General features: G+C 41.3%; 1 protein-coding gene across 1 annotated transcript; it reads right to left on the bottom strand.

Moving 5' to 3' along the window:
- Positions 1-944: 944 nt before the first annotated feature.
- FCRL4 (Fc receptor-like 4) lies at positions 945-20,661 on the bottom strand. Its single transcript, XM_008588794.1, has 13 exons — positions 20,631-20,661; positions 18,789-18,809; positions 14,621-14,875; positions 12,790-13,044; positions 12,216-12,500; positions 10,642-10,929; positions 5,737-5,856; positions 5,071-5,077; positions 4,348-4,362; positions 3,209-3,291; positions 2,985-3,041; positions 1,154-1,185; positions 945-1,061 (listed from the first exon to the last, which is right to left on the bottom strand). Exons 1-13 carry the CDS (start codon positions 20,659-20,661, stop codon positions 945-947), a joined length of 1,566 nt encoding a protein of 521 aa, XP_008587016.1.
- Positions 20,662-26,373: the final 5,712 nt, after the last annotated feature.

The raw sequence follows: 26,373 nt of genomic DNA, 5'->3' as shown, positions 1-26,373 counted from the left end.
ATTATTCTCACATCAACTACTTGGTAACAAAGATACAATTCCTACAAGAAAGACAGCCCTATTTCCTTTGAGTAGAAAATGGTATTTAGAGACTACAGACTCGGCCAGGGGTGCTCATTGCTATTGGACTGGTAATTATTTCTAGGTCTTTTCAGAGAACAGACCTAGGAAATATGCATCTTTTTTTAAAAGGCAGAATTTATTATGAGTTTATACTGACATTTTCAATTCAAATTTAGGCTTGCAGAGTCGTTACGTAACTTTTAATTTTGTATTCATGTCTCTCCTCTAACACTAAAAGTCTTTGTCCCTAATGACATTAACATAATTACTTTCTGCCTTTGGAAGCTCAGTCTACAGCCTGCTTCTCCCACACTTCTGATAATTTTGTAAAGCACTTAAAATTTTCTTTTAAATTCTTTTTCCTGTAAACCATTTGGGGTGGATTCTTCCATCTGCAACTAAGTCCTGACAGTGTAAACTGTGTAGGCAAGAGACGAGAGGCTATGCATTTTCTGTGCAGTACCTTAGCAGATGCTCACAGTTAAACAAACGGATGCACATGATTCTCCAGGGAGAGAATTGTAAATGTATTGAACAGAGATGTGGCTCCCTCAATCCTTTCTATCATTGTGCAAATCCCGATTCATCAAAATTTGTGCTTCTAATTTTTCAAAAGAAATCCTTCTCCTTATTCTCTTCCCTAAATTAGACCCTAGGTGACACATTAGGTCAGGCCCAGAGCAGGTATACAGGTATACTGTGGATCCCCATCATTTTAGCTAAGTCTTTCAGAGGCCATCCCATCAACACTCAGAGTGGATAAATTAGGAGTCCTGGATGTAAATGTATATAGGTGAGAAGAATTGGAAAGCTAGAACTATTTGGTCACCCCAGGAACCCTGAGGACTACACCAGGCTTGAGGCTGTAGATAAGGAACAAGTCATATGAGTAGAACATTCTCATAAATTTCCATGGTGTCTTCATCCTTAGAGCTGACCTTTCCAGCTGAGGTGTCTGGGAGCTGCGTCTTCACCTCACTGTAGACAATTGAGGTATCCTGCGTTGAAAAGAAGATAGAAGAAGACTGGAAAGAGAGAGTATGAGGATATAGACAGTAGTGGGAGGAAACAGTGGGGAAATAAAACTTACCTTGTCCTCTAGAGGTTTCCTGGAGGTATTGGCTGTGGAGAGAAAGGGAACCACTGAACTATGGGCATTAGGATACACTTAGAACCTAGTCTGCTGGCTTATTCTTCAGAGTCTGGGAGCCACTGGGCCCTTTCCATCAATTGTTGTGTTTTCCTCACCCCCACTCCCAACACGTCCTACAATACATTTGATTTTCTGTTTACCACTTCTTAACCCAGCCCTCCGCAAGTTCTTCTCAAGTTTCATTGATTTGCAAAGTCCTCCCTGAATACCACACTAAGAAACCTCACCTTCCTCTACCAGATGTTGAGAGATTATTGTTCTCTTACTTTCAATTCTTACTTCTTGAACATACAGCATGTCCATCTCCCCACCCCAGATTATTTGGCAAGTTCCCATTAGAGCTCTCCATATGTGTGTCCTGTGAGAAAAACTCTGTCTTACATTAGCATGTTCTAGTACTTGATTTTATTGCCATGGATTCTTAGAGATGAAGTCACAGTGAGAGGAAAGTTTAGCAAATATGGTTAGTCAGACCATGCATATTAGAAATAAAGGGTCTCAGAGAAAAATGTAGACTTGTCAGAGCAACATAGTAAATTTATGGATGATAGAGCCTGAAAAGAAGATACACCCTGGGGCACTCAAGGCTTCTCTCTGTTTCATCGTATTCTGATGATAGAGCTTTAAAGGATTACAGATATTTTTAATGATATGATGAAAGGGGTGTAGTCTTTCCCCAGAATAATGGTCATATGCACAGAACTTTGCATAAGATTTCAGGGGCTTCATGCAAACCTGAAGAACAGGCAAAGAAACCTTTCTGAAGATCATTAATACATCAAGTGCCTGAAATATAACTAGTCCATCAACAGAGTGCTTGGCTTAAATGGTGTTTTGACAAACAGGTCAAGGACAGAGTGCGAAGAATGGCAAAACGATCAAGTAGCTCTATAAGATTAGGTGCACTCAAGCAACCCAAGCACGTTGGTGGCCTTTATAATTCTACCATTCACAGGGTCCTGATTAGTGAGGGTGGCTGAGGGAGAAAAGTGACAGAGAAAGCAAGTGATCAGGTGATATATGTTGTTCAAATATATAATAGGCCATATGGACAGCAAATATTATAGCAAGAGAGAGGACTTGGTCTTAGCTTTGTTTTTTACTAGCTTTGTGAAATTGGGAAAGCTCTTGACCTCTCTGAGTCTTATGTACTTCATTTGTAAAACAGGTTTAGCATTAGGTTACAGCTGAAATTCTTACTTGGCACAAAGACACTGGAGATTTTAGGTTTCAAGTGAGATGCCATATACAGATTTATAAAAGAAATGGAGAACCGTGATATATATCTCATTATGCTGAGAACATTTATATATAATTTGTTTATATATAGACACACACATATATAATTTGTTTATATATTTATTTATATATGAAGATGTATATATAATTTATTTATATATGAACATTTATATATAATTTATTTACATATAAATGTTCTCAGCATAATGCCTACCACGTAGTAGGTACTTTACAAATATTCATTTATTCAGACCTAAGGGCAACCTTAGCACATACAATGTCATGATCACAATATCTATCAGAAGGATGCTTAATATTTCTTCTGACCATCAGCAAAGATGTAGTATGCATTTTTCAGTGTCTATCTTCCCTCTTTAGAATCTAAGCTCCACACTGTAGAGATTTTTGTCTGCCTTGTTCATTGACTCTCCATACTTACAATAGTACCTAGCACATCAGAGGTGCTCAATAAATATTTATTGAATGAATAAATATAGTTTATAGCTAGAATTTCTTTCCAGAGACGTACCTTCCCCTTGAATAGTCTGGATATCAGAATATACCAAGTCTTTCTCTTTGGGATGCACTGGAAAAAAAAGACAACATGTTCCAAGCTGTCCCTGTTAGTGTTATGTGCTGCAGATGTATCTTCCCAAGCATCCCTTCCACTCTTCTTGGGTTTGGGACACCTTAGGAAGACCAAGGGTCAAAGCATATTATCTTTCTCTGGCTGAGGCCAGCAGCAATCCTCACCAGTGCCATGCAAGAGCTGCACCTCCCCCTGGACAGGGCAGATAGGATGGCAGGACTCTCCTGGGCCCGGGGTAAGAGGGCACCTGTAAGACATAGAAACACATGATAATCCCTGGAACATTGTAACATGCATGAGAGTGAGATGGCCAGGGAGAGAGGTGGAGGAGAAAGTGGATTGGAGGGGGTGGGGGGGAAATCAACAGTCAATAGGGAACTGGGAACGCTGAATGTTTTAACTGTAGCTTTCTTAGGTACATATAGAATCAGATTATTATTATCATTTTGTGGCTGGCCGGTACAGGGATCCAAACCCTTGACCTTGGTGTTATAAGGCTGTGCTCTAACCAACTGAGCCAATCAGCCAGCCCAGATTATTCTTTTGAAAGAAATCCTGGGGCTGTGGTTTGGGCAGACTGGGAACAAGGCCAGAGAGTCTCTGACATCATAGTGACAATCATCTCATAGATAGAATTGTAACTCTTGGTTGGTTTAAAAAAATGACCTCATCATCACCTTCCTACTCAGGAAGTAGTGACTAAAGATTTTCATATTGTCATCTCTGGACCATTCAAGAAGGAATTAGACTTATATAATCCACACTCCAATCCCTGGCTATAACCTAAGACTGGGACACTGACATAGACAGAAGAAGAGGACCATATCTTCCAAACAAAAGTTAAACACATGGCTCTATGAGGATACATACACATGGGTAAATAGAAGATTATGAGAAACTTAGACTTCCCTGGAAAATCTAGAACATTTGTGAAAAATCTAGAATCTGGTCATTGTACATAAAGTTATGGAAACACATTTTCTAACTATAGGATTATTGGTACCAGAAATATTCTGTGAAACCCAGAAAATCTGTAACCTTTGGTATCACTCATTTAGATGAATAAATTAATTTCAGATAAAAAGGTGATCTAAATACATGCAAAATCTATAATAGTAATTATAAGCTGTCAAGAACAGTTCTAGGAAGCTTCATTTTTCACATTCATTCGAGGAATGTGAAAATAGGAGCATCTAACCACAGGGTCAAAGGGAAATAACTTGACCTAATTTTGCAACCCCACAGTTTTGCATATTGTGTACTTGGTAAACAAAAAAAGCACTTGTAGAAGCTGAAGCCTCACCTGGTTTCCTCTGCCCTGAAACAATCTCCTGCAAAATAAAGCAACAGTGCATTTGTGTCAGCAGAGGGAGCTCATTCTCAAAGACTTTACACACATGAACTGCCTAAAAGAGGTCATCAAGAAAGTAAATTTAAACATGGGTCCAGTTCTGGATTCTCATGAAAAGAGTGAAAAAGAATTGAACAAAATATACAATTTGCTGGGGTCAGGGCTACACATTCCTGGTTTAGATATGCAATTATTTGAAAGTTTATTATGGCTCACGGCTGTGTTGATATACCTCAGGAAATATTAAATACGGTATAACCAACTTGTCCCACTTGTAGAGTAGTGAGCTGTGGCTGGACTTCGAGGAACACCCGTAGCCATGCCCAGAGGACACCCTGGGCTCCGATTCAAGCATACTAAGGAAACTTGTAGTTGGAGGTCCAAAGTTCCCCACACCCATCCCAAAGCAGAACACACACAGGGTGCTGGCAAGTATCTGGAGAATTGAATTGAATTGAATTGAATTGAATGAATTGAATTAAGAGACAGAGTTGAAGGATATGGATAATTGTTCTAGAACTGAAAAAAGTTTCTGTACCCATCTTCTACACCAGGTTTTCTGGCATCTGAAACTAGCCTGACCTGGGCTGAGGCAAGAAGCCTTTGGAAGCACTTGGCAGACTGTGTCTGTGAGAGACCCTCTCCCGAAGGTAGGGAGGCTGAGCTGTGGAGAACAGGAATGCTGGAGCATAAGGTGGCAGGTTCAAGCTTTGACCCAGGGGAGTCTCTGAGGAGGCAGAAGAATGGAAATTAGCCAACTTCCATTCCAGTCATTTCTTCAGAGCCTGCCAGTTTATTTTGAATATCCAGTAATGGTGAATATACTGAAGTGTCTGTCTAGTTGGCCAGTCTGTATGAACCAAGGAAACTGTCCAAGTAAACAGTTCAGATAAAGTTTATGAAACTTCACAGTAAAAATTTCACCTCCCTACCTTTCACTTGAGACTTAATAAACCAGTCTAGATACAGGCAGCTGTCACCCGGTGAATCTGTTAGGGAAATTGCCATTAAGAAAGGGGCGTGAGGGCCGGCCCCGTGGCTCACTCGGGAGAGTGTGGTGCTGATAGCGCTGAGGCCACGGGTTTGGATCCTATATAGGGGTGGCCAGTGCACTCACTGGCTGAGCATGGTGCGGACAACACCGAGCCAAGGGTTGCGATCCCTTTACAGGTTAAAAAAAAAAAAAAGAAAGAGGCGTGAGAGTGCATGTGTGTGAGCATGTGTGCATGTTGGGGGTGGTGAGGTGGTGGGTGGTGGTGCAGTGGCTACTGAGGCTGGTGATAAGCTGAGGTGTCTGAGGCAGGGACAGGGCAGGGACCCCAGCAGGGGTAAGAGAAGAACACACACCTGGTTTCCTCCAGCGCCAGCAGTAAAACAGCAGGGCCATACCCAGGAGAAGAAGACTGAGCAGTCCCCCGGTGGCTACCACAGCAATTAGGCCATGTCTGTTGCCTGGAGCCTCTAAGGGGAAAGAAAGTACCTATGTGAGCACCAGCAGGAGAGGTTGGGACCTGGGATTGCCATGAAACCCTGGAACCTTTCCTTGGCTTGGCTGGGATCCCGAGCCCTGGGAGAGACAGGAATCGAAGGGAGTAGGACTCATGAGGATGCCTTGGGTCAGGTTATGGCCAGAAAACCTAACTCTGGGTGGGCTAGGACTGGAGTGGCACAGGAAAGAGCTCCCTCTATCTTCAAGGAAGAATTTCAGAAACTAGTGCCCTTCTAATAAGAGAGACCAGAAAGCTTGCTCTTGCTCTCTCTTTCTTTCATGTCAGGACACCAGGAAGGGGCCTTCTGCAAACCAGAAAAAGAGCCCTCACCAGAACCCAACCATGTTCATGCCCTGCTCTCGGACTTCCAGCTTCCAGAACTGTGAAGTGAGAAAATAAATTTCTGTTGTTTGAGCCACCCAGTCTATGATATTTTGTTATGACCCAAGCTGACCAAGACAGCCACCTTAGCCCAGTGCTTGAGGTTACTGCAGAGTTTCACTCCTGATATAAATTCTCCCATTTCTAAGCATAGAGATTTTGCATAAAGTCAACGAATAAAAAAGCTTTAGGAAGAAATCCCCACCTCATCATGTATCAACTGAATTCTTGACTTCTGTTTGATCTCTGAGATCATCTCTTTCCCTAACAGATGATGGTACTGTTTTGCAGGGCTGTTGTGAGAGTAAAATGAAATTACACATGTGACATGACCAGCTCACTGCCTGGATCAAGGAAGACTAATCCATTCTAATGACCTAATTCCCAAAAGGAAGATGAGTAATTTACACTTGTGTGAATTATCAACAGATTCACTATTACCCTCCTCAGAGATAAAACCTCTAGGCTCCTCAAGGTAAACTTTCCAGTACAAGAGGCTTCCTGGAGAAACATTACACCCTACCTTCAGTGTCACTCTGACTTTGAGGGCATTCAGGAGTCTTCAGAGGATGTTCTTGGCAGCTTTCAGCTTTGCTAACTCCTTCTTCCCCTATCCCAGCTGACTGAAATGCCATTGAAATGACATTGGCTCAGTCTTAGCCCTTTTCTGCTGGGAAGAGCCAATGTCACTCACTGCTCCCCAAGCAATTCCCAGGCTAAAATGCAGACCCTTCTGTGGCACCTGGTTCTGGGAAACATCTCAGTCCCCAGACCTGGGAGGGCCTCCTTGCTCACAGGACTTGCCTAGAGGGAATTGAAGGGAAAATTGAGCAGCAGCTGGGCTGTTAGTGCAGCAACCACTTCCCAGAGTCTCTAACTAAACTGTTCAAGTTAATGGCTCTGTAAGAGCTGACCACTCATAAAAACAGCACAGCTCCTTGTGCATTTAGCATGGATGATGGTAAGTAATTGACTGTATGGTACTTTGGAGAACTTTGACCTTGCTCTCTGTCTCTCTGAACTAAATGATTGCATCGAAGTTCAAATCTGGACTGCCATGCGAGTTCTGTGACCCTATGCAAATTATCAACCTTCTCTGAGCTTCAGTTTCCTTTTCTTTAGAATGAAGATAGTATCTTCTCTATCTTCTAGGGTTGTTACACACTCAGCAGAGATGAGGTATGCACAATTTGTTTATTTAATGAATATTTACTGAATGCCCGAGTAAAGCATTATTCCATGCACTTCAGATACAATAGTGGTCAAAACAAGAATCACTATCATGAAGCTAATATGGGAGGAGTGGGAAAAGGCGGCAAACAAGCAAGGGCATACATGGCAGGGCAGTTGGTGATAAGTGCTGGGGAAGGAGAATCAAGCAGAACCGGGTGGAGAGAGCTGATGTAAAGGGCTGCAATGTTACAAAGGGTGGTTGGGGAAGGACTCACTGAAAAGGTGAGCAGAGTTCTGAAGAAAGTGAGGATGTAAGCTGAGGATGTCAGGGAAGAGCAGTGCAAAGGCCCTGAGATGGGAGCATACCTAGAAAGTTTGAGGAAGAGACAAAAGACCAATATGGCTTAAGTAGAGAAGGTGTGAGGAGAGTTGTTGGGGACACTTTGGATACTGGTGAGCTTCTCAGATTGGAAATACTCTGTGTGTATTGTCTTAGTCTATGGAAGGAGGATAATGCATCTTGAGAATGAAGGAAACTTTGCTTTGAGCTTCCTCCCAGATTCTGCCCTTTGTGTTTCTTCCGTTGGCTGATGTTTAATGTATCCTTTCTCTGTAATAAGTATAACCATTCATATAATAAGCTTCAGTGAGTTCTGTGAGTCTTTCTAATTGTTGGGGGCCTGAAGCTCCACACCCCTTCTTGTGAGACCACTCCTACGTGACAATCTGCTCAGATGGCTGTGCTTTACATGATAACTGCCTCGAAATCTTTATGCCAGAAACTGATTGCTCCTGGCTATGCAAGTTAATTTGCAAGTGACCTTTTATCCTTCTCTAGAAACTGTTTAACTATAAACATTCTGGGTGGCAACCTTTACTTTGAATGTCCTGTCTTTGTCTCTCCTCAAGATATTATCATATCTTTACATTCCAGACCCTTTGCAGCATGCCTGCTTTTTCCTATATAAGATGTAACCTAAGAATCAATAAACGAGACTTGATCAGAATACTGTCTTGTCTCCCATCTCTCGTGTCTCTTGCTTCCATCCCATTCCCACTCCCCCCTCCAGGGTCTGCGTTGAATATCCCGCGGGTCGGGACAGAGAGTGATAGGAGATGAGGTCAGAGTGACAGGTAGGCCAGATAATGCAGGGCCTGGTGAGTCATTGAGAGGATGTTGGCTCTCATTCTGAGAGTGGCAGTGGACGTGGTGAGTAGTCAGATTCTAGCTATATTTTGAGGGTAGAGTCATCAGGACTTACAGGTGGATTGGATATAAAGGATGAAATTTTTAAACAAGGTCAAGAATGATGCTTAGATTTTTGGCCTGAGCAACTGAAGGGAGTTTTACAATGATTGAGAGGCGGCTTTAAGCAGGAACCTATTTGGGGCAAAAATCAAGAGTTTGGTTTTGGATGAGTTAAGTTTGAGATGGTAATTAGCTATTCTTGTGGAGTGCTTGATTTAAAAACTTAGGTATGAGGTTTTTGGGAGGGAGGGGGGCGGGGAGGGAGGTGTCAGTAATGGACCACAACAATCAACCACATTGTATATTGATAAAATAGAATTAAATTAAAAAAGAATTCTTACAAGTTAAAAAAATAAAAAATAAAAACTTGGGTATTTTGGTCTTGAGTTCAGACTAGAGGTCTAGGCTTTAGGTTATGTTTGGGAATCAAAAATATATAGAAGTTATGAGTTCACTTAAAGTCATAAGAGACTGGGTGAGACCTAGAGAGTGGGCAGAGACAGAGGAATCTGAGGACAGAGTGCCAAAATTTAGAGGTTGGAAATATGAAGAGAATCTAGAAAGGAAACCTAGGAGAGTGTCTGATGAATAGGTAGAGTAACAAGAGAGCTGTGTCCCAGAAATCAAGGAGGAAATGTCTCAAGAAGGAGGCAGAGATCAATTGTGTCAAAGCTGGAGATAGGTCAAGTAAAATGGAAACTGAGAATTTCCCACTGGAAATCATTAGTGATCTTCACACAAGTAATTTTGGTGAAATAAGGCAAGTCCAATGGTGGTGGGTTTGAGAGAAAATGGGAGAAGAGAAGAGAGTGAGTAGAGATAATTCTTTTGAGGAGTTCTATTGTTAAGGGAAGGCAGAGAAATCTAGCTTTCTAGTAGCTTCTCTATAAAAGCTAAGTTTATTGGATAGCTGAAAATGCAATTGAAACTTAGATATGAGAGGAGGCATTGAAGCCCAGTAGAAACCATTTCCTTAGTGCCAAGGTTGCTGAGTAAGCACCTGGCTTGGCCCAGTGTGGCTTCTTGGGGACAGAGGAAGAGAAGGACATGAGCTAGAATTGTGGCATCCCAAGGTAAGCCTCATCTCTTCTATGGACAAAACTGAGCTCTCTACCTGCCCTTTGTGTTAGTAAGTTTCCTTACCTGCATACAATTTGGTTACCGAAAATCCCTGGGCCTGCAGTTACAAAGTAAAGGGGAGCCTTATGCCTTTGGTTTTGTTGGACTTGAGGGCAGTGGTCTGATGTGGTGTGGATTATTTTTTGAAAGGAGAAATATAGTTGACATTTAGGGTGGCAGAGCTGTGCCCCACCCTAAAATGCTGCTAAGGAGGTAAGGCTGCTCTTTGAAATTAATGCACAATTGATCAGAGCACAGACATTCAAAATTGCCTCCAAGAGGCAAAATGGCTCCTGGCCAGCCTCACCTCACTGTTATACCTTACACTGACCTGACTGAGTTATTAGTACTCTAATGGAAGAAACTGTCTACCACAGTGGAGGATGACAGAATGAAAACAGGAAAAGGAGAGTGCTATGGTTTGAATCTTTGTTCCCTCCAAAACTTGTGTTCAAACTTGTCATTGTTACAGTATGAAGCGGTGGGGCCTTTAAGAAGTGATTAAGTGGGTTTAATGCCTTTTAAAAGGGGTTTCTGGGTGTAGGCTCTTGCTCTTGCCTTTACTTGCCCTCTCTAATGCTTCTCGCCATGCAATACCTCCCACCATGACACAGCAAGACGGCTCTCACAAGATGTGGCTCCTTGACCTTGGACTTCCCAGTCTCCAGAACTGTAAGATAAATTTCTTTATAAATTACCCAGTCTGTGTTATTCTATTACAACAACACAAGACAGACTAAGATAGAGAATCACAAAGGTAATGTTGGCTATACCCATCCCTAATTTTAATAAGTTCACTGAGGAAAAATAAGGTCAATGGTGATTAAACCTCACCTCTCACGGTGATGTTCACCACCTCACTCTGCACAGGGCCGTGGCTGTTGTCAGCTGTACAGTAGTATCCCCCGGCATCACTCTCCCTGATGACAGGGATCTCCAGCTCTGCTCTCTGGGAACGCTGAGTTTTCCTCCCCAGACTCTCCTTTGTGTCTTCTCTGTGCCAGGAGAACATGGTGCTCCCTGTTCCTTCAGCCACGGAGCAGACAAGGACCAGCATTTCCCCTTCAACCACCTGGCCTCCTGGGGGCTGGGTTTCCATGAGCACTCCAGACACAGGGATGCCTGTGTAGAAATGAGATGACAGGTCAGGGCCAGGTGTGGAGGAGGGCAGGGCTGGGGTGTTGGACAGGATCACGTTTTATGTGACTTCTAGACAAACTCCTCAAAGTGAGCAGAATAAAACAAAGGACTGGGAACCATAGACAGCAACTAATATTATCACCAATTTTCTACATTTTCTCTAAGTAGTATCCACTTAACAAAATTTACTTCTAGAAGATTTAGTCTTTCTACAAGCTCTTCTTTAATCAGATTATTTCCTTTTACCCCTGACTCAACAAGATCCCAAGCTCACTTTTCTTTGAAGTCACAGGTTGCTGACAATATTGCTGACATTGAATGTTTGAAACACTCGGGGAAAAAGATAGACAGCTTGATTTATGTTGCTAACTCTATATGAGCTATAAGACATTTAAAAATGTTTCACTATTTTATATAAAATTGTTTTTATTATTAAAAAAAAAGATATACTCTTCAGTAGTTACTGGCATTGTGACCAATAGACTGTGGATTTGGGGCCTAGAACATAACTAAATGTGATAAGGTTTCTACCCTGAAACACAAGGCGCCAGGAAAGAAAAATTGACTATCCCTGAAGACACGTTTGGGTTTTGTCTGATGTCCTAGCTGGTGGTCTGAATTGTTTTGAGGGATAGGTAATGGCAATAGTGGCCATCACGGCACTAGGCCAGACCACACCTGTTTCCCAAAGTGCTTCTTTGGTACCTAAGACAAGCTGATATTTATTGTATTTCTCTTTATATGTATATATCTACTTCTCTTCTGCTGTACCTTTCACAGGCACTCACATCGTTTGTTGCTATTGATTAAGGAGATGTGAATGCTTGTCTTCTAAATACAAATGTACCTTGAAAATTTCCTGGAAAAAATAGAATTAAAAAAATAACACAAATCTCTCCATGAACTTTTCGAAGTGTCTTTGTAGTTTGTAGCAAGATTTGACATTCTAGAATCTAACTCACTAGCAGGACACCTTGTTTTCTTGTTTTGTTTTGTTTTCTCCACCTCTCAAACCTAACTCCATGAATCAGCTCTATCACTTCAAGATGGCAGAGTTTATAAAGGAGACTGAGTTTTTAGAGAAATGAAGGCAGAAATTAAATTCTGTATTTCTTTTATTACAGTTCCTCACTCTTCAGTCTAAGCCTGGTGCCTCTGTCAGGATGACAAAGTGCATCGCTCCTTCATGCCCACAGGGCCAGAAGGAGCAGACTGAGGTAGGCTGGTGCTGCAGCCCTGCCGGGCTGGCCTGGTTTTCCAACACTCACTGTGCACGTGGATCTGTAGAGGGAGGCTGTGCTTGCGGACGCTGTGGGTCACTGTTTCAGCACCACATCGATATGATCCTGAGTTTTCTCTCCATATGGTTGGGATCTGGAACTCTGGGGACCTGCTCCAGTCTGACAGGATGACCATGTCATCTCTGAAGAAGATAAAGTGAAGTGGAGTGTCCGACCGCTCAAGAGGAAGCTGCGTTTCACAGCTCAGGTTTACTGAATTCCCTTCTGTAGGCTGAGAGGCTGTGGCCTTCAGCTTTGGATGTGGAAATAGTTCTAGAGAGAAGAGGTAAATCAAATTCTCAGCATGTGAGTATTTAGCACTCTGAGAGAGACAGGTTTGGATTCTCAGTCCTAGACCCATTGCAAGACAAACTTATCAAGCCTTCTATCACATTTTTCTTTCCCAAGTTTATTCGAGTCTAATCACTCCACTCTCTCTGCCTCCTAAAGGACTTATGCCTCTCATCCATCCAGAGTTTCAATATTAACCAATGAATTTCCTCCTGACATGCCCAATTTTTCCAACTTTACTAAGCAAATCTACATAAAATGAAGGGTTTACCTTGAATTGTAATAACTTTGGTATTTGATCTAAATACATATTTTTTGTCCACAAATCCAATGCATTGGTAAGAGCCACTGTTATTTGAACTTGCTTGTGGGATAAGAAGATCCCAACTTTTAGAAGACTGAGAAAGAGTCTTTCCATTCCAAGTGTATTTCACAGAAGTCAGCTTCTCTTTCCCCCTTTTCTGGCATCTCAGAACCAATGTATCACCTTCAAACACAGAATATGGGCCCTGCAGGATAAAGTTACCTGGAAACGACACAGAGATATACCATCATTCAGGACACTTCTGCTGTCTTTTTTCTCTATGTCTCTTGAATCACAAAGCTTTATTGTTTTCTTTTTTCTCCCACAGGATTTGGTTTCCTGATCCAAGAGCACTCACTTCATTCCAAATCAGTGTGAGATGCTTCAGATATAATTCCTAAATAAATCCCAAACAGATCTATTTAATCATTCAAGGTCAGATTCAAAATACCAGTATAATGGTTCTGACATGGAGAAAGAATGTGCTGAGAGGAGGTGAGATCAAAATCCCTGACATTGTACAATATGGCAAACATCAACACCAACCTGTTCACCAAATCACAGAGCAGGAGCTATCAAAGAAGCAGTGTTTGGAGAAATATACAAGGAAGTATTACAATGCATTTAAGTATGCTGTGTGCAGCAGGATTAATGTCAGAGACACAAATCTAGGTTTAAAGGTGATAACCAAAATATCTGCTCTGACCAGGTTAGCTAAATTATAGTGTCTTGAGATAAGTCAATAGTCACATCCATCTGTCCTGGAAAATGTTATCATAACACCATTTTTACTTATAAGGAGACAGGATGGCACAAAACAGCCATAAAATAACCTGGAATGCTTCTTGTAACCCTTACCCTAGATACCTGCAGGCAGGATATAGCTTAGTAACAGTGCCAAATCTATATGTCATGTACAACCAATAGAAAACCTGATGAAATAATTAGGTGGGAATGTCCTTTTCTCTCTCCTTTGATCCTTTCCCCCTTCTTGTGATTACAAAATGCTAAGCTCTGCTGGCCCTTTTTGAGTGCATTTCTCAGGGCAATCTGACTATGCATCTCCCCACTTACAGTCATCGTATTGGCTCAGTAAATCCTTGCTATATGTATTTGGTCTCAGTTTCTTTTTAGGTAAAAAAGGGACAGTGAATGTGGTCCTCTATGAAAATTCTCATGCTGTTCAGATTCTAATTTGAGGTTAACGCTACCCTTTCTCTCCTAGATGACTGTGGTGAATGCCTACTCCTGTAGAGTGATGCTTGTGGAATTGATCCAAATCACTATCTCTAAATTAGGTAAAACTGGACAGGAAGAGGTTTGGGAGCTTGGTGCCAGTAAAAGATAAAAGTAGGAGTGAAGAAGGGACAAATACCAGGATAGGTAGGAATGAAAGTCCTGAGGCTGGAGATTTCCCACCTGTGAACCCCTTTTATGGCACTTTTCACTTTCTGCTTCGTGCTCATCACATTCACGTATGTGAAATTTTTCCCTTATGAGGCTATAAAGTCCTACAGGGCAGGATCTCAGACAGTTTTCTTTTTGTATCCCCTAAAATTAACTCATTTCCTTGAATATGTAAGTGCGCAAGTATGTTTGTTGATTAATGGTAAACATTTAAATTCACGTTTCAATAGTATTTGAAAAACACTTGTAGACAATAAAGGAGAAAGTGAAACTGAATGTAGCTGAAGAAGAGTTAGAGAGAAATGAAGGACCCCAGTTCTTATAGTCTCCAGCAAGCTAATGTGAATCAAAGCCATTTCCAAAGTTTTAAGTAATTCACTTTCTTTCTCACCTGAAGAAAAGATCAAGTATACAGAATTACTTGTAGGTGAACCCTGGGCCTGGCATCTGTATTCTCCAGATTCACAAACCTCGAGGGTATTTCCTGGAGTTTCTCTTGTTTTCATTACCCGTTGGAACTGATGGTACCATTTTGTTTTCTCTGGTGCATAGAAGTGAAATCCATCGCAAGTTATATTTACTCTCTCTCCTTGGAAGACTATGGTCCATGGAGGATGGAGGGAAATCACAGGTTTGGGTACAGTTGCTGAGGAGGAGAAGAGAAAAGGTTCTGAGGTGGAGGTACATGCAGTCCCAGCCACAGGGGTTATTGTGGGATAGACTGGGTGAGCTGCATTTGGAACCCCTGAGAGGCCCCAGGGAGGGTGGCTGTTTCCCCAGGTTGCAGGTCCTCCAGCTGTAGTCACTCTTCCCTGGTGCAGTGGCTGCTCAGTGGTCTACAGGAGCAAATTGGCCTTTAATAGGGCAACCGTAGCAGGATCCACTCACCATTGATCCGTGATAGGAGGCTTATGAGTCCTCTTACCTTTCTGATGGGCCAGGTCCTCAGGTAGATAATTGGGAATTGCCTTTTTCCTAAGACTCCCGCCTGGGCTCCTCACGTTACAGATACCTCTCCATGATGAGCATTTGAGTGTGAAGGGTACCAGAATATGCCATCCCCAAATATGCCTTTTTTAATATATGGATTATTTTAAGCTAAAGGCCATTTTGAACAACCAGAAGCAGAAAAATCTCTAAAAACAGGGCGCAAGTTTTCTATTTGTAAAGGAAATTTTCATTTATAAAGGATATATTCATTTGTAAAGGTATCTCCCTCTCCCACACCAGGAAGAGGAGGACTCTTAACAATTCTTTTCAATGGAGCTGGCCTTGACTTATCTGCATAACAAACCTTGCTAAACTGTCCTTGTTTGCCATATTTTTCCTGTTCAACTTCCCATCACTTGTCTTCCCCACCCAGAAATCCTAAATACTTTTTCTTTATTTAGCCTATAATCTGGCTGCCTCCTTGAGCCACAACGTTTTTATTTTGTAACCCCCCCCCCCGCCCCGTGTATGTATGTAATTAAAACTGTTTTTTTTTTTTTAATCTTGTTAATCTGGCTTTAATCAGTTTGATTCATAGGTCCTAGCCAATGAACCTAAGATGGGTAGAGGAAATAATTTACTTTTCTTTCCCCTACATGTAGCATGCCACAGTGAGAGGGGTGGTTGTAGATAGAGGGAGTAGAGGAATTTGTGGATCAATTATGCAGGTATGGAAGAGGGTCTCAGGTGTATTTTTACTGACAAAAATTTGGTATGGGAAAGGTGACAGGGTGTTAACTCAAGTAAGAAATATATCCAGATAGCTACAAAGAGTAAGAGTGCAGGGAGCTGGGTGCTCGCCAAACCTCAAAGACACTCTATTGGGAATAAAATATTGACCTTGCATGAAATTGGGTCCTGAGATCTATGAAATATTGATGAACAGAAGCTGGAGAATGTAGGGTAAATACAAATTTAAAATAAGAGGCTTAATTCTTCTTGTCAGAAATAAAGCAAGAAACTTCTCTCTCTTCCTCCTATCTTTCAGAATTTCTTTCTCTATCCTTCTAAAATGTATACAAATCATTATAATGGCTAAATAACTCTTGCCAGTTTCACAACTCAAGAAAGTCCTGGGAACCTTCATTTTGATATGTGCACATTTGGGAGGTATCTCCTTTGTCTCTCAGTTCCTTTGGAAGAGTAAGAGCCTAACTTTGGTGGGCTCACCTTGCTCCAATATGCAAAACCAGCTGCTGTTGTAGAGACAGAAGTTGTTTTCCTCCTCCAGGTAAAAGCTAATCAGCTAACCCAGATGGTCTCCCCAATTACCCTGATAAAGTTAAGATGAACTACATGTGACAAAAGGTGCTGTCAGGTCTTCTTAACTTGGGGACTGATATTGTTTATCTTCAAAACATGTATGTATGGGTTGTACCTGCTTGACTGTATCAAGGGGTGAAATTCCTTTCTGTCTTTGCAATCTCTTAGTGGATTGCCTGTGATGTGCATCACATTACAGTTTAATGCTTATTCAATTATAAAAATGTTTTCTTTCTCTACTACCTTTGTGAATAGGATTTCTGGGTTGGGAGATTTTGTTTTAATTATGTTTCCTCAACAAAAAACTGTTACTCAGGGCCGGCCTGTGGCTCACTCGGGAGAGTGTGGTGCTGATAACACCAAGGCCACGGGTTCAGATCTGTATGTAGGGATGGCCGGTTAGCTCACTTGGGAGAGCGTGGTGCTGACAACACCAAGTCAAGGGTTAAGATCCCCTTACCAGTCATCTTTAAAAAAAAAAAACAAAAAACTGTTACTGAGCCTCTTCTTTATCTGACTGTTTATTTTCTGAGTTTTCCAGTTTTGAGGTTGTGAAAGCTAAGAACAAAAGTAATTACAACACAAATTATTCACTATTAGAAACATCCACTAAAACATCCTTCTGATCTGATTCTACTGTCTAGCTTGCTCAACGATCAGTGCTTTGGTAGGCTAATCTTCCAGTGGGGACAGGAATGAAAATTGGTTGCTATTTCAGATTCTGCTGAAGATGCAGCAATTCATGAAGTTGGTAAAAGTTATGTGGAACCAGTGCTCTACGGCTCATGAAATCACTGAGGAGTGTAGTAGGGCAAGATCTGTTAATAATTAAAAAGGAGAAATAATAATAGAGAAAACACTGGTTTGGCTCCTGAAAATCAGTACCAATGCCCTTCTCTCTAGACTGTTGCCTACCAACAGGTTTGAAAAAGTGAGGTACTACCTTCCCCAGCTATGAGATTCGGGTCTGGGTAGAGACATAAAGAAATAAAGCTAGGGGTAGACTAGGGAATGGGGATTCTGAGGGAAGTTTTTCCCTTTATTTGTAAAAAGAGGAGCATGCTGGAAACTCTTTGACAGCTCCAGCTCCCTACTCTACCTGCCCACTCCCCACCACTTCCTGCCTTGAACAAAGTCCTGATGCCTGAAGCTGTGTGCTGTGGATTGAGTGTTGTCCCCAAACTCATAAAGCTTGATCCCCATAGCAATAGTGTTAACAAGGTAGAAAATGTGAATATCGTATTTGAAAGCTTGGGCCTTTAAAAGGTGATTGAAATCCCCACCAGCTATGTTCTTGGGAAGCACCTGGGGATAGGGAAATGGGGAGTTGGGCAGTAGGTTTTCTACTGGAGGGAAGGAGTACTTCCTTCCTTTGGTGTACGCAGCTAGATTCCTTTTTTGTCTGGGCAAGCTACCTCTGCTATGTGCAGGTGGCCCTGTGGCCAGGAAGAGACACATCTTTTCAAAGCCTTCATGTGGTTAGGACTGACGATGGCCTCTGAGATTAACCACATCTAGTAGCTGATGTAGACACTCTCTGTATTTCATTTCCCCATCCTACAACCATTAGTAAAGTCTTTCCAAGTTACAATCTTGTCTCAGTTAGGCAGGGATGTGTGGAAAATGTGCCTGTGTCCACAGCACCATAGGGGAGAACAACAGACTCAGGAACTGCAGGAGACAGTGTGCATCAAGGGTGCTGTGGCTCCCACTGGCTTAAGCAGGGTGACAGCAAGCAGCTCCTGGGATGCACTCCTGGACTTGAAGGAATCTCACAGGGATTGCCACCTGAGACAGCTCCCGGGAGAACACTGGACTTCCTGCTGACCAGTAGGATGGATGGGGGCTCAGAGTCATCACTACTTGAGCTGTTAACAGAAAAAAGTGTCTACACAGTTGCTGAATTCTGGGATAAGTTGGTTACTTGTGGTTAGGGGCAATGTGGTTGGAGCCGCAGTCTCCCCCTTTGAAGTAATGGCTTATTTCTGTCCCTCCCCTCTCAGGATTCTATGCGTTCCATCAGGCTTGGTGCTACATCAACTGGGGCAGCATTGCTTCCTCCTATGGACTCTGACACACAACTCAGACCCTTCCGTGTCAACCAGCACAATGGCATGTTTGGTCCAACAGAGTGACCCCAAATAGCTTATTCTTAGGGTCAGAATCAACAGACAAACCAATGTTTTCGTGTCCCTGCAGCCCTCAGGAAAAGGATGAAGGGGATATACAAGCCCTCTTCTTACAAGTATTTGAGATGGAGGGTAGTTATAAGGATATTAAAGACATGAAAGAAAAGGGGGACTTACCAAGTTGTCCACTGACTGGAGCTGCAAGAGAGTGAAGAACCAGGCATCAGCATGGAGTCCCAAACCATTTCACCCTGAGAGCCTATTCACCACACTCTCCTTCCAACCGAGAGGAGAGAAACACAGTCAGTTGCACCCACCCCCGAGAAGCTGGGTAATACAGTGGCTGTGGACCCACACAGCCTGGTTTGAGTTTTTGCAGTGTGATTCTGGAAAACCCACATAAACTTCCAGGTCTTGGTTTTTTCATTTGACAACTGAGGACCTTAAAAGCAATATCATAGCATTATTGTAATTACTTAAGTCAGTAAGTTCTCAATTAATAGTTGCAGTCATTATTTTTTTTAAAATTGAGCTATGACTGAGACCTGGATCTACTTCCTTCTTGCTTGGAATATTCTTTTTCTCTTTCAGTACCAAGTAAATTCAAGTCACACTCATGCATTAAGACCCAGGAGAAATAGACATACAGAATGGAGTAGTGGTTAAAAGCATAGTTTCTAGAGTCAGGTTATAGGTTTGTACTGTATTAGCCACTGTACTAGATACATAAATCTTAAGCACAACACTGAAGTTTCTGTGCCCTAGTTTCCTCATTTGTAAATGGGAGTGATAAGAGTTTCAACTCATAGATTATTAGAGAATTGGATGGATTAACACATGGGATATTCTTAGAAGAGTGTCTGGGACATAGTCAAGGCTGAGCAAGAATTACTTGTTATCATCACACATTATCCTATGACCCATTGTGCAATATTTTTCTTATACTACCAAGTCAAATGTTCTTGCCTTTGTACTTTGATATCCTATTCAGAGTGGCAGCTCTTGAGGGCCAAGGCCGAGTCCTTCAGGTCTGCATCCTCTGTGGTGCCCAGCACTGTGCTGTGTTGAGTGTATCCACCCAACCACTATTGACTGAGTTCCTAAGATGTGCCAATCGCTCATAACTCCTTCCCCAGTTGGGGTTTCGGGATACAGGTGGGAACAAGACAAACATGCTTAATAAATATTAATGTACAAAAGATTGACTGTTCTTTAATTCCCTTTCTTGAGCTACTAAGAAATCAGTGCCTCTTTTTCACAAATATTGACAAGTAGTACAAAAGCAGTGGAGGGGGTCGGGGGGTGCTGGCAGATAAAAGGGAAACCATCTCATTTGTTCTTTTCACATGCACTTAGCAAAGATCAGAGCAGGTTTGATCTTAGACTACAGAGAGGGAAATAACTTTTCTCAGCAGAAGTTTATTTCTACCTCAGTTGACGATTAGAATATGGTCCTTTATGAGGAACTCAGTTCATCTTTTATTCTGGGTCCTCAAGATCTGTGATATAAGGAGATAACTAAATCAAGCCAGAGTATTCGTTTTGTTGTTTTTAATATGAAAAAGTGAGCTCATTTGGGCCGGCCCGGTGGTGCACTGCTACAGTGTGCTGCTGCGGCGCTCCCGCCGAGGGTTCGGATCCCACATACAGACCGGCCGCTCACTGGCTGAGCAAGGTGCGGGCGCAACACCGAGGGTTGCGATCCGTTGCCGGTCATGTAAAAAGACAAAAAAAAATAAATAAATAAAAAGGAAAAAAAAAGAAAAGTGAGCTCATTTTGGTGTTGTAGGAATTTTCCATAGGCAATTAAAAGCAAAAGTAGATGAGGAACACACCTTTGGAAATTAACTATTATTTTTTCCTCATACCGCTATATCAGTATATCCCCCCTTTATTCATTTTCTGCTGTTCTAAAATGGAAGTAAAAATCCATGATTTCAGCATCTCAGAGGAGAGGCCTTTTGCTCATGGTCAGGCTCAAGCTCTGCAGCGAGCAGAGGCAACTTCTCCACCACTTACCGAGGACCAGCAAGGACACCCACAGCAGCATGGAAGCCTGCTCCAGGAGCTGAAGGAGAAGGAGTCCCTTGGAGACAGGCCAGTTCAACCCAGTTCGCCAAAGCAGCGTGTGACCACACCAGGCCAAAGTAAGTGCAGTAATGTGCTTCTCTGAGAATAGCTGGTCACATTAATGAAGTGAAAGGGGGAAGTAAGCGGACGGATCTTTCTTAAAACACAAACAGCATGTTACCCAGTATGAAGAAATCTAGAGAATGAAAATCAATACTTAATAGAATTATTTAAGTACTGCTCTGCCATCTTGGATATGTACAGCTTCTCAAGACTTTAACTGTCATATTTTTATAACTCTATATCCTCTGCCATTCAAGAAAATCATAACTTTTTCTGTCTGCTACTGGATACCAGGCAAGACTACAGTCCTGTTGAGATTCGTATTATCCAAGGATGTCCCTGAATCACCCCAGGGATGGAAAACTTCTCATTCAATGCAGAAACAACCCCTGATACCTCTGCTGGACCACCTCCAGTTAGCCATCCATGTACCTGATGAAACATCTCAATCACAAGACCCTCACACCTTGTCTGACATATATGAAAATATCCTGACTCATCTGTCTCGGGGGAAGCCACAACTTCTGATCTGAGTAGGAGATAAACTGAGAAGTGGCTTGTGGCCCATCCATCATGCTCTTCCTAGGTAGTAGACCATAACATTTACCCTTAAGGTCCTAGAATCTAAAATTTTACTACAGGAATATGTTGGTAAGTATATTGATTATATAACTGTATTTTAGGTGTGGTGCAGGGTTGTGGGAGTATCATGGTAATTAAGACTCAACAAGCTTTCATTCTAGTCGGGGAGACAGAAAGTCAACAGGGAATTATGTACGGAGTGCAAAGTGCTCTGATAGTCCAATAAGAGGAAAATCTGACCCAGTTCTGTGCAATCAGGAGAGGCTTCCCAATGGAACTAACATCCAAACTGAAAGGATATAGTTTCAGTACTAAGAGATTAGCATGGACTAAGGTAGAAAGCAGTGTAGGGGCAGAGAGGAAAAGCTTCCCCTCCTTCCTCTGAAGTGTTGCTGAAAATGAACTGAGGCAAATTAATGGGATAAAAAGGCATACAAATTTATTAATGTACATGTGAAAAAATCACGGGAGAGTGACTACTCAGAAACCCAGTGAGGCCCAGAAGTTTATATGTCCTTCCCAGAGAGAAAGAGGAGATGGGGAAAATGTGGCAATTTTGAATGGTGGTAAATAATTTTTAGGGGAAATGAATGGTCCCAATACTCAGGCAATGGTTAATAAATGATTCTCTTTGGAAATTGAGTGGGACCAGTGAACATACAATAGTTTAGAGCAAAGTTTGTCTGGGCTTTAGGTGTGGTGTCTTAATTTTCAGTCTCTTCCTCTGTGATATGAGTTTTAATCTTCTCTGGTTAATGAAATATGAGGGAGGGGATCGAAGGCAATTGTGCTCCTCTTTGGAGGGTCCAGTGTCTAGGTAGATAAGGGAACTTCAGAAAATAGCCTCATCCAGCATCTGCTGATCTCTAAGGACTTTTAATTGAAAATAATCAGAATATCAGGGTACCATATTTTGGGGTGAACTTCCTTGGATTCCTTCAGCAGTTACCATCACCATGATATCTGTGATATCTGTGAACAATCCTTGACCTATGAGGGGAGGATAACAGACAAAAGATGAATTATAAGAAGTCTGTACATGTATTTTTCTAATATAACAACATATATATATGTGTAATATATATCTCTCTATATATGTATAATAGTTTCTTTGTCTAACTAGGGTTTGTATTGAACTTTAACTACATGCCAAGAAATGTCCATGACCTTAGAAGTGTAAAAAGATGAATAAAATGAGTCTCCTTTACAGACTTAAAAGAAACAAACAAACAAACAAAAACCAATGTTGTAAGGGCCGCAGTAGATATGGGCACAAGGCTCTAAAGGGACAAAAAGAGTGTCAAGGAGGCACTCAGGTCCTTTGTCTCCTAGCCCCGTGTGCTGTCATCTTTCAGCAGCTGCCTTCATTTGTCCATGAGGGGTGAGAGTATGAAATGGCAGTCAAGACCCCAGCTGTAGAATCCCACTAATCTGGATTCAGATCTTGACTCCACCTCTTACTCATTGTGTGACTTTGGCCACGTACTTAGCATCTTTAGGCCTCAGTTTCACAGTGGTAAAAAGGAGATAAGACTAATATCCACTTCAAGGGGATGTTGCTATTGATGTATGTGTAAACGCAGTGATGTAGAGCTCTTGGCACAGTGCTGGAACAGTGGAAACACTCAACGAGTAATCACTACGATGCACTAGTTATTCTATAATACTAGAAATAATAACTGTAAAAAACTAGAGAGCACTTAATAATTGATAGAATATTTAACCAACGTTCTTGTATCCCTTATGACACTGGAAAAGAGTATTTTATACAAGTTTTAGAACTCCGGTATTTATTGATTGACAAGGGTTAAGGAAAAGTTGAAATCACATTGTTTTCTTGTTTCCAGAATCAATTTTGTTGAAAGAAAGAATGAAATTTCAATTAGCAAAATACAATATTACATTTATGACATTATGCAAGATCTCCAAACACAAAAATCCTATTTGTTTACAGCTACCGTGTAAAAGTTTAAATAGTTTAAGTCAAGTACTATTTTTGTTAGTGTATTTAGGTCACTTACAAATGCCTCAGTTATTGGTGCTAAAAGTGTGATTTCACTTTGAAACATCAGCCATGGATTGCATATACCATAATTTATTAAGCAGTTGCTTGACTAATCAGGCACAACTTTTAGATTTTATGTTAATGAAGGACAGAAATACTTGTTTTTAGTGACAATGTAAGAAACTGAAAATTGTGAACTTTTCATATATATTATATATACATATAAATATGAAGCATTTAAAACTCTACATTCTAAAAATTAATTGAGTTTTGGAATAATTCTAGATTTATAGGAAATTGTAAAGATAGTACAGAGAGTTCTCATATATCTCACCCAGTTTCAGCTCCGCCTACTTTATCATCTCACACCATGGTGGTACATTTGTCAAAACTAACAAACCGCGATTGGTACATTACTATTAACTTAATTTCAGGCTTTATTCAGCTGTCATCAATTTTTCATTAATGTCCTTTTTCTCTCCCAGTATCCCATCCAAGCAAGATACCTCATCACATTTAGTTCTCTCTCCTTAGTCTCCTCTGGTCTGTGACAGTTTCTTAGTCTTCCCTTGTTTCTCACGACCTTGACAGCTTTGAGGAATACTGGTTACGTGTTTTGTAATATCTTCCATTCTGGGTTTGTTTGATGTTTTTACTCATGATTAGACTACGATTATGGGTTTTCAGAAAGAATACTGCAAAGACAGTGTCCTTCTCATCACATCATATGAGGTGGTGTATGGTATCACAATGACTTGTCACTGGTGTTGTTAATCATGATCACTTGGTTAAGGAAGGGTTTGCTACGTTTCTTCAATATAAAGTTACTATTTGTTCCTTTTCGTACTCTTTTGTTTGGAATCAAGTCACTAAGTCCAGCCCACACTCAGGGGGTGAGGGGGTGGGGTGCAAAAGATTCGTCTCTTCTCCCCTATTTATTTATCTACTTATTCATGCAGTTATTCAATCAATCATTTATTTATGTCACTATGGATTCACATATATTTATTTTATGCTTTGGGTAATAATACAATGCTACTTTACTTATATGGTTGCTCAAATTGTGCCAACTTTGATCATTGAGAGCTCTTTCAGGTTCGATCCTGTGTCCCTCGGACATGCCCCCACCCTCTTGCCTTTTGGAGCACTTCCTTAACTTTCTGACCCACAAGATGCTCCTGGCTCATCTTGCATTTTTATTCCCCAGGTCTTGAATCAGCTATGTCTCTAAGGAATCCCAGTTCCTTTTAGTGGAGAATTGTATGTAGAAACCAAGATCTGGGTGCTGAGTATGTTCTTTATCACTGAGGGAAGAGTATACATTTTTAAGTAAGTGATAGGGAGTCTCCGGTCTTGGTAGTGCTTTATGAGTGGGAAAATACATTTGTTGTTCTTGTTATTTATAACCTCTACTCCAAAACCAGTGGCTACATATAATGGTTTTCATAGCCATTTATTAGTGATGGAAGAATAATCCTTTGTAATAGTCATCTCTGAATTTCAAAGAAAAGGCACTGAGTAAGCTCAATTAGATTCCTTTATAGGTTAGTTCTATCTAGAAGCCTTATTTTATGTTTCTCACCTGCAGATAAGTTTATTTCCAACCTCCAGTAGTAAAGGACAATCATTTTTGGCTTTAGAGACTTTTACTAGATGGTTTCTTATTCTAAGTTGAGACCCCTCCATCTTCATGAACATACACATCTTTCTGTTCAAAAACTGGGACAAAATGAGAACATAATCATAGATCCTTAGTGCCCACATTGAGGTGGCAGAGGGTGTGGAATGGACACTAGATTTGAAGTCTAAGGCCCGGCTGTAGTTTTGCTTTATCACTTACAAGCTGTGTAGTCAAGCCAAATACACTTTGCTCCTTGGAGACTTTTATTTTAATACCAAAATTTTTATTTTCCCTACATTTTTATTTTGAAAAATTTTAGACTTTTAGAAAAATGCCAAGAATAATACTATGAACACCTGTATGCTCTTCACCAAGATTCACTAATCGTTAACATTTTGCTGCATTTGATTATCTTTTTCTAAGAGATGGCCAAGGTACTGCTGTTGGTAGGATGTGTAAGCAGCTCGGATGTGCGGGCTGGCTTGTCCACATGTATTGTGCTGTGGGATGAAGCTGGGGATGGGAAGAGAAAGAGGAAGCTGCAGGCTTTGGGCCAGAGACTGGAAGTTTGTTTTCCTTACCTTGCCATGTTCCAGTATGAAATTCCAAGGATCCAAAACTTTTATATTTGAACCAGGACTTCCAGGTAATTATGAAGGTATATTTGTCAAGGTAGGAGGACAAAACACTTTTTATTGATTTATTCAATTGATTTATAACTTTTAAATTTCCAAATATATACTATGAAGTCCTCCATTTGTGCTGCTGCCCTGGCCCTGAAAAAGTTAGGAAGGCACCTAACATTTATCAGGAAGGGGAAGAAAGATGCTGCTTTCCATTAATTTTATTTTATGTAGAAACTGATTTTCTTACTACCTCACTTCTATTGGCCAAAACCGAGCTAATATTTTGAAAAAGAATCACCAAAATAAAAATTTTAAAACTGTAACTTTTAATTATATTTTGTGATTTCCCAATCTAAAGCTAGGGCTGGGTCTGGAGCTCACAGACCCCTCAAGCCCGTTGTCCAGACTGGGTCACAAACCCTTCACATGCAGGTCAATGAGCTAGGTAACCAGAAAAAAGGTCCTTGGAGACTTGGTTGAAGAAAGAGTAGTCTTTATTCAACACACACACACACACACACACACACACACACACACACACACACACACACACACACGTCTCAGAGCTAGGCAGCCCAAAGAGAAAACTCAGAAACTCAACTGCTACCAGCAAAGTCCAAAGAAAAACTGAGCAACTGCCAGCACAGTAAACATGCTCTATTTTTAGATGTGAGCTCTGCTGGCTGGGGCCAGCTGCTGCTTCACAAACTCTGAACACACAAGAATAGCAATGAACTAAACAAGATACAGGGGTATGCATGAGCACTAACTTCACCCACACACAACTTGTTTACA

The sequence above is a fragment of the Galeopterus variegatus genome, unplaced genomic scaffold (assembly GCF_000696425.1).
Source record: "Galeopterus variegatus unplaced genomic scaffold, G_variegatus-3.0.2 Scaffold5037, whole genome shotgun sequence".
Lineage (NCBI taxonomy): Eukaryota > Metazoa > Chordata > Mammalia > Dermoptera > Cynocephalidae > Galeopterus > Galeopterus variegatus.
Note: the sequence above shows the minus strand (reverse complement) of the source record. Positions and strands in the feature narration are given on the sequence as shown.

Coding starts and splice junctions, on each gene's coding strand:
- FCRL4 (XM_008588794.1), bottom strand. CDS start 20,661: ATGCTGCTGTGGGTGTCCTTGCTGGTCCTCG. Junction 18,810..20,630: donor GGTGTCCTTGCTGGTCCTCG/GTAAGTGGTGGA, acceptor ACTCTCTTGCAG/CTCCAGTCAGTGGACAACTT. Junction 10,930..12,215: donor TCTACAGATCCACGTGCACA/GTGAGTGTTGGA, acceptor ATTTCTACACAG/GCATCCCTGTGTCTGGAGTG.